Raw genomic sequence first — 13,508 nt, forward strand, 5'->3', positions numbered from 1 at the left:
TAATTGATTCCTTCAAGTTTCAGGTGCCAGAACTCTGCGACTGATGTAACTTCCTAATCTGTGGAAAGGCTGCACATTCCTGCAAAAAAAGTTTTTTTTTGCAGGAATGACAAATAATAACTACCATGGTTGAAGTTTTGTCTTGGTGCTTTTTAAACAGCTTGTTCAAAGAAACACATCCATAACTAGAAAAAGGGACAGACTGTCTTTTCTTGAACTTTGTTGTTTAAAGGTGCAGAAGGTCGGTCGCTGGTCTCCCATTACTAATTTACACACAATTTAAACACAATCAGGGTCTCCCCTCTTGAGCGAGACCCCAATTTCTTATTAAACTTTTACAATATGTAATTAAAGAAAAAGAAAAAGCCTACATTTTAATTGGACCTCAGCAGTTTGCATGTCCTTCAGTTGACTTTCTGCAGTGGCAGAAAGGAGCTACGTCTGCTCTGTGATGCTAGCAGAAGAACAAAGTTTCATTTGCATAAACTGCCTGACCAGAAGTGAGCGATGTTGAGTGAAGCTAAGTTTAACACTAATACTTTCACTCAGGACATTATGAAGCAATTTATCATTGTAGTGATTCATCTGAAAATGAAATCTGTACTATTAGCATAATGTTAATTAAGACGTTTTGCTAGCAGCCAGGGTTATTTGCTGCCTTCCCTGACAGCATGTCACTGACTACACTGACTTCACAACTCATTTTTATCACGTCAAAGTGTTCTGGCACTAAGCTCCTTGTGTTTTATAGTTTAATAAAATGGCTTGAAAGTGTTTATCATGACAGAAGGCTTGTAAGTCAGCTACGACAGACCTCTTTAAAAAGGCAGGTCACTGTGCATTCATTACATCCTTTAACGACACCGAGTGTGTCAGACTGAGGGCTGAAGATAACGAAGGTAGAACCTGACAAAACCTCAGGGCTAAATGTGTTCAATTCATGTGCAGGTATAATAAAACATGACAGGCAGCTCGGAGCGTAACAGACAAGCAGAATATTTGTAAAGTTTGTAAAGTAAAGTTTGAAAGCATTGAGAAGAGTCAGCACTCATACAATCAGTACACAATGGTTCAACCCAAAGAGTGATAATAAAAAAAGAGTCTCATCTGCATGTCAACTAAAAGAGCTACCACTAAAATAAAACATGGGGAATGGCAAACATGAAGAATTAATTATGCCTGCGCAGTCTAATCGCACACTTAGATCCAATTACCAAGCAACTAATGCCCAACCTTTCTGTCCTGGGATTAATTAAGTGCCTAATGAGAACACGATAGGTCCTACAAGGTAGGCTGGACAAAGGGAGGCTTAGAAATATTTAGATGTATTTTGTTGAAACATTTAAATGATGAACCCTGTTAATTCAGACATTTAGTTGTTAAAAAAAAAGAAAACTATTGTTAAATGCAACAGCAAGCGCTCCAGCCTCCAGACGTGTCTATCGCTGGAAGGTTTTGATGGATCAATAGGAGCCGAACTGAACGTCATCAGGAGGCTGAGAGCAGCACGTGCTCTTCTCACGCGCTTATCAAAAAAATATTCACTAAGATCCAAAACACTTAACAAAAGGTGTTCGAATTAATGACCCAGAAATAATAATCTCAGTTATTATTGTTTCAACAAGGTGTTGCGCAATTTTGTGAGTTTCGGTACCATAAACAATCAAGCAAAAAAAAAAAATAAATAAATAAATAAATAATGAAATAAATGAAATAAAATGAAAAGGCGACTCAAACACCGACTCTCTGACGTCACTACCGTGAACAGGAGTTTAAATTAGCCAATCAACCACCTCTGTGTTCAGGGGAGGGATTATTAATAATCGCAAAGTAAATATCAAGCCTGAAAACGTAATATGGTAACGGATTGAATGTTTGAATGTTTTACATTTTAACGTAATCTCTGCTCGTCTTGCGGGGCTCAGGCGGTTGCCACGGCAACGGGTGTGCTTAAACGCTTCAGAGAAGAGAGTAAAAAGGTAGGAGTGGTTTTAAGTTATCATCTGTTCGGGTTGTTTTACCTGCGTTCACCTTTGTTATGGCGCTGTCATTTCTGAACCTTCAATAAAGGACAAAAATTGGACTAATTACCTCGTTCGTTTGCAAGTATACGTCATTCAAACATCAAATAGGACGAATATATTTCATGAAGTGTTTAACAAACAAATGGCTCCTACCGCGATAATTATGTGAGCTTAAATTAATTGTCTAATATTGAAAAATAATAGTTTTGGTGCTCTCTGGCGTCTTGCTTTGAGCACAGAGACACAGAGGCACTTTACTTTTCCTCTACCAAACGTGCTATTGATTTCCGTCTCTTATTTAGTGGAAATATTGATGTTGACTTATTTCAAAATGAAAAGATTTTTTCAACCTACAAAATGAGGAGATGACATTCACAAAGGACATTGAAATTCGAATTTAATATGTTTGTTTCTTGTGCCTAGTTATTGTTTGTTACTCTTATTTTAATTTTGTTTCTTAGGTCTAGTTATTCTTTTATGTTAGATTTATTTCCTAGTCCCCTCTGCCACTTTCTGCTCTCTCCTCTCACACCTGCAACCCGTTTCAAATCAGCCATCTGTTTCCTGTTCAGTATACTGATCAATCTCCTGAGTACACATACAACTCATTCTCAGCTCCTCCTTGCTGGTTCCTCCCGTCTAATCCTGTTTAATTCAGTCTAGTCCCAGTACTTCCCAGTTATTTCTGGTTCCTGTTGTGTTTGTTCTGCTCTGGCTCCTTGTGTTCTCCATGGTTGTTAGTTGTAAACTTTTCTTTTTTTCATTCTTCATTAAAACTTCAACATGTGCTCTACATCCTAGCCTGCTGCACGTGGATCCTATACCAACACTCACCATGACAGTTTATTATGAAATATAAGTTGTGATATAGAATAATTCAGTGTAGATTTCCAAAACAAGCTCTGTTCATGAGGAAGAACACAGCTCAAGTTTGACTAGTTTAGGTCTAGTTTAGTTTCTGATCTAAAGAGTTTCAAATTATAGCTGTTTATTCAGTTTGGTGCTGGGATTAAGAAGTGAATGAACTCTTAACTGTGGTCAGCTGCATATTAAAGTCAGCAATAATTTGTGAATTGTTTCTTTCTTCAATATAAGAAACTCAATTAAAACAAAGACACATTATGTCAAGCTTATAGTACGTACCTTTAAACCAGGGCCAGATGGAACAGAGGTTATTCAGACAAATGAGATGTTTCACAGCCTAAGTCATTCTGTTACTTGATCTTGTGACCTTCAGTCCCATGAGGTGCATTCAGTCTCTTTTTTCATTACTTAGTTTAAAGGGGCAGTATTATGTAAAATCGACTTTCATGAGCGTTGCATCATATTATTCCCTCATCAAAACCATACTGGGAATGTTTCCTTGATTTTTGTATGCATGTTTGAGAAATCTTCCAATCTCCCATGGCAACCACTCAGTTGTGCTAAACACCTGAGTGGGTCTAGCTCCTCCTCAGAGCTGCAGTTTCCCAACTTCTGCCCCCACAACTCCTCCACTCTGCTCCTCCAGACTAGCCAGCAGCAATTAGCAAACACCTGGTGGGACATCTGGTGAGTTCATTATAGGAGCTACTTCTCCATGCAACGCTGTTGAAACGTTGTTAAAGGGTTAATAGAGGAGCCATGTTGTGATGACTTCCATAAGGCGGAGTTTCAGACAGAGCAGAAGCTTTTAAAGAGGCAGAGGCCCAGTTTCTATGCATCAAATTTCTTATAAGTTGTGTTTGATATTTACAATATTTTAATAACAATTTAAGATAAAGTAGTTACAAGATTGTGCAATGAAATGACACTATGTGCCTGAAAAATACATAATCCTGCCCTTTACCAGATAAAAATTATTTTGAAATGTAACTAGAAAAAAACCCATGAAAATGGAGAAATAACTGAAGACCCTTTAACAATATATTGTGTGTAAAATCATCTAGAACTGTTCAACTATGTTCACTGTCCTTTCTTTAAATGAGCTGTGTTACATTTTCTCATCAGAAGAAATTGGAAAGGAAGATGTTTAGAAACACATAAAGTCTGAGCCTTCGTTTACAACATTACAAATTCATGCATTGTATTTATTCCCTTCATTAAATTCACACAATTCTTTTCCTCTCTGCAATTCCAAATGTAATTTATTTATTTATTTTTTGTAACAATCTGCGCTCGGATCAGTTAGAAATAAAAACATTTCCGACCACATTTGTCTCAGCTGAGACTTGTTTCTAAAATTAACTTGCTGTTATTCCCCTGGTGCATGCAACTTAGTCACCCATGCTTTTATCTCCTCCCACCTGGAACTACTCATACGTTGGCATCGGTCGAAACTCCTCCTATTTCCAATTAAGAGAGAAAACACCAGGGCCAGATGGGTCAGGGCGCCGAGCTCCATCCCGTCAGCCATCTTCTCTCTGGGAACCTGCTGCTCTCACAGGAGGCTGATGGCTTTGGACGTCAGCTCCTTCTTTTAATTTGCAGATATTTTTGACTTATCCCAGCAGTAGAAACAGAGGAAGAATTAATAACAGTAGTGACAAACCTCTACTATTAACTTCCCAGTAAATGACTCCTGTGAGGCTGATGTGTGTGCAGCCAGTAAGATTGCACAATAACACTTGGATTTTTCTCCTACTTTTACATGTTCTTAGAAGCAGCCCTGGTTATCTGCCTCTAATAGTTTTGTCTCTCACATTTAAATTAATCTTTTTCCTCTGTTTAGTCCTGTAATTTGACTGTATTTTGGTTGGAATTATCCTTCTTTCTGCTCTATATTTTTGAAAGCTGCCTTCTGAAAAGTTGGAGCAGCTGTTTTCTGACTACTTAATCAGTTAATGAAAATGAGCAAAAGGAAACTTACAATTAAAAATAAACATAACAGAGACACAGAGAATCTAAAAGAATCAATACTAATTTTTTTTCTATGTCCACTCAGGAGGCAAATGCAACCTCAGTCAGATTTTTTTCTTTTGCCCACATGTAACAAATATCTGACTTTTCTTGTCAGTCTGAATGTCCAATTGCAATCTTTTCACCCCCCTCAAAAAATCCACTTTAAGCCCGTTTTAAATATGATATTAAATCTGACACGTATCCTATCTGTCACATTTCATCTGACTTTTACATCATTAATGTGGAACACGCATCATCATTCTCCATGAGAAGAAGCCAGCTGTAGTAAATTAGGATGTAAAGCAGTCTGTGACCCAACCCAGTCCCACCATTCCTGGTTCTGCACAGACAGACGTCTCCACAGAAGCTGCAGTCAATCTTCTACAAAAGGCCGTTACTGTTAGTTGTGTTGTCTTTGATTTTTATTCTTACTTTGTGATCCATAAACGGCGGCCATGATTCTTACTTCTGTAAAGAGAGTGCTGCTGTGTGACGTCTGCGTTCTTCTTCTGCGCCTCCGGGTCGCTTTGGGCTCGTCAGCCTGTTTGGGTCTGATTGTGGTCGCAGTTACTAAGTCAGCTTTGTCTTATTTCAAGTGTACTAACATATTTGCTTCAGAAACTAGACCAAAATATTTGGTAAGATTTTGTGGTTTGTAGTGAACAGAGGTGTGAACAGGCCCAGTGTATCAAAACATGCTTCTCAATTCTTCATATTTATATCCACATAAAACACATTTTTCAATATCTTAACAAACGTGACAAAGACAAGGAAGTGAGAGCAAGTGAAGCACCCATGCAAAAAGCAGCTTTATTTTTGACACATTACTACATGTCCAGTGCTCTAGGAGTCACAGCCCCAATTATTATAATTCATTTCTAGGATGTGTGAAGCACCTGTAACGAGACACCAAAGAGCTCTCAATGAACAAATGACAGGCAGCCTCAGGGCATGAAAGAGATGCAAAGTGGGATGCAAAACAACAAAACAACCACAGGAAGATGTATCACAATGAAAATTAGATAAGAAGTGACTAAAACAGGACAGAGATGTAATAAAGAGATTCAAACATACCACAAAGATGAAAATCTCACTTTTTATGCAAATACAAAACCACCAACTAAAACAAGCAGAAATACTGAGACTGTCTGTGGTTACAGTATGCTGAGCAGGTAAACTTTTACATCTCTGTCTACCATATGTCATGTGCATACAACAATGTACGCTTGTTTACGCTGTTATCAGAGTCCATCTGTAAATATGAAATATGTGGAAATAATAAGTTAGATACAATGCTTCATTGTTTGGTCTTTTTCTGTTCTTCTGTGTTTAGATCCTGTCTTCAGTCTGTTTTCCTCTCTTCATCGTCCACATCTATCTGAACTGGGATCAACTTTTTACAGTCTTCTTCTGTTTTTGTCTCTTTCCTATTTCCTTTTCTAAAATATGAGCAATCTTGACTAAGGAGTGTTTTCTTCATTCTTTTGTGGCCCCTGCTCCAGGTCAGCCCTGCTGGGAAACGTTTATCCACTGAGTGATGAGGAGTAATTACACACCGATGAATCTGTGGACCTGCGCCTGACCGGACTTTATTGTCCCTGCTGCAGTGATACAAGGAACCTGAAGCCAACATATATAATTTTTTTATACTTTTTGGGTTTTTTTACATTTTGGTAATCGATGCCAACCTAAAAGGATTCACCTTCAGCTTCAACCCCCATCTGTATATACGACCCCCTGTAACTGTAAAACGACAGGGACGATATCAGAGAACTTCTCATTTGTCTTTTTACCCAACTCGATACGAGGATAACCATCACCCCTCCACCCCCAACCCAACACAGACACAGGGACTGGTGGCACTTGATGTAGAGACCATAAAGAGCTGCTTTCAGGAAGCATGGGAGAAATGAGCTGGGTGTCTCTGAGCCCGGCAGAGTTCAACCAGCTGCAGCAGTACACCGAGTGTAAGTCTCAGGCTACACTTTGATTCATAATGACACACGTTTTTCAGCTTAAAGCTGCAGTATGTCACTTTTATAAGAAAGATACATATTCGTTAAAACTGTCAGGCTGCACAGCGCTCCCAGTGCTAACCAGACTCTATCATAACCTGACTGTGGTTGGTTGTTTTTGGTCAGGAGTGGTGCGTTTCTTCAGACCGCAACAGTAAGTCAGGGAGGAAATGGAGATCTTTTCACAATTTATCTGTCTCATATTAAACTGTCACAACTCGGTAATAGATTAAGACATATTTTTTATAAAAGCTACATACTGCAGTTTTAAAGAGATTTTTCTTCCTTTATTACACTGACGTTGATCATTTTTATCATTTAATGTATGTCATCTCATCATCTGTTCTAGTGTCCATGTTTCTTCGCATGTAAGTGAAACGTGAAGAGATTATGATGCAGAACGGATTTATGATTGAATAGTTGGTTTTTACAGTTCACTTGTTGTAGCAGCTGATCTGCTAGAGTGAGAAACCCAGCAGTTTATTATTATTATTATTATTATTATTATTATTATTATTATTATTATTATTATTCAGCATTACTTCTTTGTTGTCATTATATGTCCCCTTTTGTTTGTGCATTTAAAACCAGTTTGAATTGATGTTCAGTCCTGAAAGTTACTGCGCCGTTAATAAAAAAAACAACTTCTTTTTTTCCTTCACTAATCCTAGATTTTCTGATTGGATGTGATTACTGCACCTGTGATGACATATGAATTAAGCCCTTTCAGGTTTTGATTACATCCAGGTATTTTGAATTGGAGCGTGCTTCAGGACACCACTTATCAGCCTGCTGGATGAGTTTGTGGCTTTCTGCTGTCTGCAACATTTGTTAGTCAAAGCAGCATCAGTCCATGTGCTGCTGTCGGATGATAGACAGAGTCACGCAAGCTTCCTGCTCAAGAAATACATTGTTGTGCACAAATTATAGTTTTGCAGACTCCAGAGAACAAAACCATTGGATTAGATGACTTGGAAAAGTATTCATATAGGTTGAACTTTTCCACATCTTGTCCAGTTGCAACCAGAAACGTCAGTGTGTTTTATTAGGATTTTTATGTGACAGACCAACAAAACGTACAGCACTAGAGTGAATTTGAAACAAAATGAGACAAAAAAAATTATACTTACATTTATAATTAAAAATAAAAGTGTAACACTAAAAAGTGCTGTCACAAAAAAAATCTGATGATATCTGAACAGAACAGCTTCTACCACCTCTGATGTCTTATGGCTTTTTGTTAACTATGGCTTTCTTCTGGCCATTGTTTATTATCCAGGTAGTTTCTGATGGAAATCAGTTCTGCTATATTTAATTTTATAAGCTGCAGAATGTAACTTGTGTTTTTACATATTTGTTAAAACTGTCTCTTTGTGGTGACAGTATAGTATGAGATACTGTCTCATACTATAATCGAGCTCTTCTGCCTTCTCCCAGTGGTAACTGTAGAAATACACCGATAAGTTAAAAACAACCAATTATAGCCAGGAGGAGGATCTTAGTGCTGTCAATCAGCTTGTATATGCACAACTCACTCACTCTCCCTTGCTAAGACTAGTTAGCAGGGCCACTGACGATGGCGGATTAATAGCTTCCTGGAACGGTAAATGGTTTCTCCGTGTAACATTATTGACACTCAGACCCTCCTGGCTTTGATCGGCTGTTTTTGACGGCAGATGGCAGTGGTAGCCCAGGGAGAATCCGAAAAAGATTTATTTTTGTCACAGATTATCTGTTTCATACCATACTGTAGTGATATATCAACACTTTTAATAATTATGTTTAAAAAAAAATTAAAAATTTAAATGTACTTATTGCAGCCAGAATGAATGGAATGGAATAAATGTGCATGTTTAACTTCTCAGATTTGCAAATGGGTTTTGTTTATATTCTTATTAATTCCAGGAAATCAGAACTACAAATGTCCTTGGCTGTTTTTCTGAAAAAGAAGAAAACAACAACAAAAAAACACATCATTTCACAAGTATGTCTGCCTGAACTTTTTAGCAAAGCCTGAAGATGAAGCATCAAGACCATTGCATGTATAAAAACTACAAAATGTTGTATGAATGAATGAAGGGATGAATTAAACCACAGAGACAGCAGAGTCCAAATACCCTGGTCTGGTAACATGTCTTTATATCTCAGGTTTTTGAAAATGCTGCAGATACCCACATGAATGAGGAGAGGAGAGCATTGCTCCTCTGATGTTCCATGTTTTAGATTTCTGTCACCCTGGTAGTGGCAGAAATGGCGGACTTGGCTTCCAGCATGTAAAACGACAGTCAACTAGTTAAGATACTTAGCTAGTCTTGGTTGGTTCTAATGGTTGCTGTGGATAATGGTCTGTTTGTGCTCTGTAATTGACACATGATCATAGGAGGAGGTCATTATTATGGTTAATGTTCTGGACAGATGCTGTGTGTGTTTGTGTGTGTGACTGTAGGATTAGCATATAAAAGTGAGAGGGACACAATGTCCTCTCTGGCTAACCAGGGGGTGACTCAGCAGTTTGCTTCATCTGATGTTCCTGTTTATCAGGGGACTCATTAAAGAGGATGCATCTTTACTCAGTTTTATTCAGAGACCACTCTGCCGTGAAGAGAAAAATAATAATTAGTTTCTCTTTGCTTTCATCCTCAGACTCCACAAAGAAGCTGAAGGATGTTCTGCAGGAGTTCCACAAAGGAGGAGTTCTTTCCAAATACAATCCAGCGCAGGTGAACAACTTGTTGGTTCCTTTTTTTGTTCTGACACACACAAAAAAAAACATTTTACCGTAGAAGATGCAGTTCATTAAAATGCTCAGTCATCCGTCCCTTTTTCAGTTGAAGACAAACCCTCAGAAGCAACTGTTGATGTCAGCAGATCAGCGCTGAGCTGGACTCCATCTGGAAATCATACTGAGGAAAAACTATTGTCTCATTAGAGTCAGACTTTTTTTTAGACTTTCAATTTATAAGACAGAAGTTCTATCCTGTGCAGTATGTGCATACACCTGCAAATATGGTGACCTACTGGTGACTCAAGCCAAAGCAATCATCAAATTATAGTTCCTTTGACCCGTCGACCTCTGGTCTACTCCAACACATTAGTCTCACAGATAAAAGCTGCTTGACTTGACAGATACCTGGATGAACCTGCGGTCTGCAGCTCCTGGTCTGGAGGGCCGGTGTCCTGAAAGTTTTTGATTTGAGAGTTTTGGAGCAGGAAAGCGTCCAAAAGTTTCAGGAAACCAGCCTTCGAGGCCTGGAGTTGCTGATAACTGGAATACACTCTTAGATCTGCTCTGTCTGAAACTACTGCAAAAAAAAAACTCATCAGAATTTGTTTCGATTTGTTTGTGATTCATACCTGTAGTCTCACGTATTCTATTTCCTGCCAAAGCCTTCTCAATATTTCAGTTAAAACTAACAGTCTGACTTGAGATCTGGCACCATAGAGTTTAACTTTCTGAGACCCAACCACCACCTGGCACCACCGTAATGGCCTCTGCCGTATAATCCACACACACACACACACACGCACGCCCACACATCCACATATGTATACATTGCTTACATTGAGTTTTGTGGAAAAGTGTCCCCTCTGACATCTGTTTTTCCTTTTCTTGTCCCACTTCCATGTCTCAGATCATCAAGAATATGTTATATACTAATGTTGGTTTTATTTATTTATGAATTAACATTGATTTATTTATACATTTTCTTCAGCTACACAAGCCTCACCATTGACATTAGTCAGCTTTGAAAGGTTTAGTAAGACTTTTCTAAGGCTGTGGAACTCCAGCAAACACCAGTAACTGGGACTAACTGGAATACAAAAACTTCTCAGAGAGTGCATCATCCAGCAGGTCAGAAGTGACACCAGAACAGCATCTATAGGGTGAACTTGTCTAAGTTAAAGTCAGGGTTCAGTATTTAACAATAAGACAGAGAAACTAGGCAAAATGGCCTCCATGGGAGAGTTTCAGGTCAAACCCCCTGATGATCAATCATACTGAAGCACTTTGGGACAGTATTCTGTCTGGAGAGACGAAACAAGAGTGTTTTGGAAGGCAAACTAGCACATCATTTTAGAAAAAAGAACATTGTATAAATTTGTGGTGGTAGAGTGAGGGCTGCATTGCTGTTTCTGGGTCAGGGAGACACGTTGTAACCACTGAATGATGAATTCTGCCTTTTACCTGGTGATTCTGCAGGGATCCACCTTCAGTTCATGATCTTAAGCTCCATTAAGATCGTAATCATGCTGGTGATCCAAAGCACACCAGCACATCCACCTCTGAATGCTCAAAAAAAGAAGGAAAAGTTTAAAGTATCCTGAAGAAAATTGGGTGTTGAAAAGATCATTAGTTGAAAAGATTAATGTTTTAAAAATTATTTTGATCCAACAGGTGAACTATTTTAGATATCACCCACTACAATCTCAAAGAAATCAGGATCACTTCCTGTGTACAAATAAAAACATGACAATGTTTTACACCACAACAGGGCTTGCTTTTCCAAATGTTGAATAGCACCACTCTGCGTCTTTGCTAAAACCAATTATCTAAATTAATAGATAATTAAGAAAGGGGAAACTCCAAACTGGGTTGAAAATGAGCAAGTACTCACAGAACTTCTCCCAAGAAAGGCTTTTATATCCCAAACAGGAGGAAAAATCCACAAAACCCACAATTACTATTTACCAGAGAAAGTTGGGGTGTGCATCAAGTTACAGCCAGCCTTACCAAAGTCACCTGTCTGGAGTAATAAGTTAGTGAAAGTGGGGAGAAAGACTTTATACTGCATAACATACATTTATAGGATGATGAAGAAATGAGTCAAACTGGTTGATAAACGAGGAATATTTGGTTCAAAATGTGCCCCATATACGAACGCAGTGGACAATGGTTCATTTAAGAGGAAACTTTCATGGGGAGGCAGACATGACACAGAGCTGGACCCTGTTGGTACCTTCAATGTAACGGGCACCTTTCTGCCGGAATATTAAAATCAATATTTTCTGTGTAAAGCTGCATACAAAGAAGAAACTGGGCATCCTGGATAAGGAGACAGAAGTGGAACTCCTGCTTGTTTCTTAATCTGAACCTGTTACTTTCTTCTCTTTTGCTATTTGCTTTGTTTTCTTTTCTGACATATTAGAAATTGCATTGGGGTGGTCAAGTCGCAAACACTGATAAAAAGTGAGGTACAGAAAGAAAGAAAGAAAGTATCCTAGTCGAAATTAAATTCAAAGTCCAACTGAGATGATTTGGCATAACCTCAAACAAACCTTTTTATGTGGCAGAACTAAGATAATTTATCAAAAAGTGTTGAACCAAAATTCCTCCACACTTGCTGTGTTTCCATTACAAGTGTGTACAAATCTTTGTCTATATTTTGTTAATGTTAAAGGAGCACAATTTCACAATTGCGATGTTTCCATTAAATAAGACATGAAATTAAAATCACACATGAATAAGCATGTTCATGTGATAAGTCATTCAAATTACAGCAGCAACAGATGTAAACAGTTACATGGTATAGTGTATATTCATAATTCAGCCGATCCTAGCGTTCATTCTCTGTCAGCCAATCAGAGGAGATATCGGTGTCTTATTCAGGCGTATAGCAACAAGCCCCGCCTACTTAGGAGCGGCTATGTATGTTGTGTTTTGGGGAAATTGTAGTTTGTGATTTTACAGACATGTTATGGATCAACAAGTTAGAATGACACACAACTGAACTGTGTGATGCTGTCAGAGCTCTGGTGGAAAAATGTGATTTTTTTTTTATTGTTGTGTTTCCATCAAGCACATTTATTTTCAGAATTTCAATTGCTGCAATTCTACGGTTAATGTAAACGCAGTTAGTGAAGTAAAAGACTCATTTCTAATTGGTGCAAATGCTTGATGAGCTGCGGTAAGTTTAGGGCATTACTTTTTTACTTAGGGTGCGGTTCATCCCATAAGAACTGAAATAATCATTCAACACTGCATTCACCAACACATAACCATAGCAGAGGCCTTCTAACTGCTCCTGTTGACTTTTTCACACCGAAAAGGTCTGTGCATCTGTGCCAAAATGAAACAGATTAAATGAAGCATGTAAATGTGTCGTAGCGACCCCCTGGGAAATATTTGCAGACTGGCAGCCATGTGTAGAAGTCCACTCACACGGATAAGATTAGACCCAGACATAAACACATTTTCCAGGGGGGACTACATTTTCACAATTGCATCTGGGTACACTTAGATTCTAAGACATCTAAGGTAGTTGTGTGTGGGGAGCGGGGAGTGTTTGAGGTGGCATGTTGGAGTTATTTCTCTGAACCCACAGTGCTTCTTCATGATGGACAGCACAGTACCGCCTCCTGGTTTGCTTGACCAAATAAGGAGAAAGCAGAGATATGAATAACGGCTGGCAGAGCTCTGCAGCTCATGGGGTCAGGTCAGCGGGAGGAGCATCATCACCACTGTGTGTCCTTCTGTGACAGGTGTCTCTTACAGCTCGTCCTAACTTTTTATGTAATAGAGATTTAAGTAGACACGTGTGTAAAATTAAAGCAAGAAGTAAAAGTGAGGGTTACACAGCATGTCATGTTT

The 13,508-nt window shown here is 38.5% G+C and overlaps 1 protein-coding gene across 3 annotated transcripts in view; it reads left to right on the forward strand.

Moving 5' to 3' along the window:
* The window catches only part of dgkg (diacylglycerol kinase gamma), a 121,315-nt gene that overhangs the window by 33,993 nt on the left and 73,814 nt on the right, over positions 1 to 13,508 (forward strand). For all 3 annotated transcript variants that reach the window (XM_023336820.1, XM_023336821.1, XM_023336822.1), the window contains exons 2-3: positions 6,407 to 6,871; positions 9,563 to 9,639. In XM_023336820.1, the coding sequence (XP_023192588.1) occupies positions 6,805 to 6,871; positions 9,563 to 9,639 (144 nt within the window). In that variant the 5' untranslated portion in view covers positions 6,407 to 6,804. The remainder of the gene's footprint in view (positions 1 to 6,406; positions 6,872 to 9,562; positions 9,640 to 13,508) is intronic.

Source organism: Xiphophorus maculatus, chromosome 7, assembly GCF_002775205.1.
Source record: "Xiphophorus maculatus strain JP 163 A chromosome 7, X_maculatus-5.0-male, whole genome shotgun sequence".
Taxonomy (NCBI): Eukaryota; Metazoa; Chordata; class Actinopteri; order Cyprinodontiformes; family Poeciliidae; genus Xiphophorus; species Xiphophorus maculatus.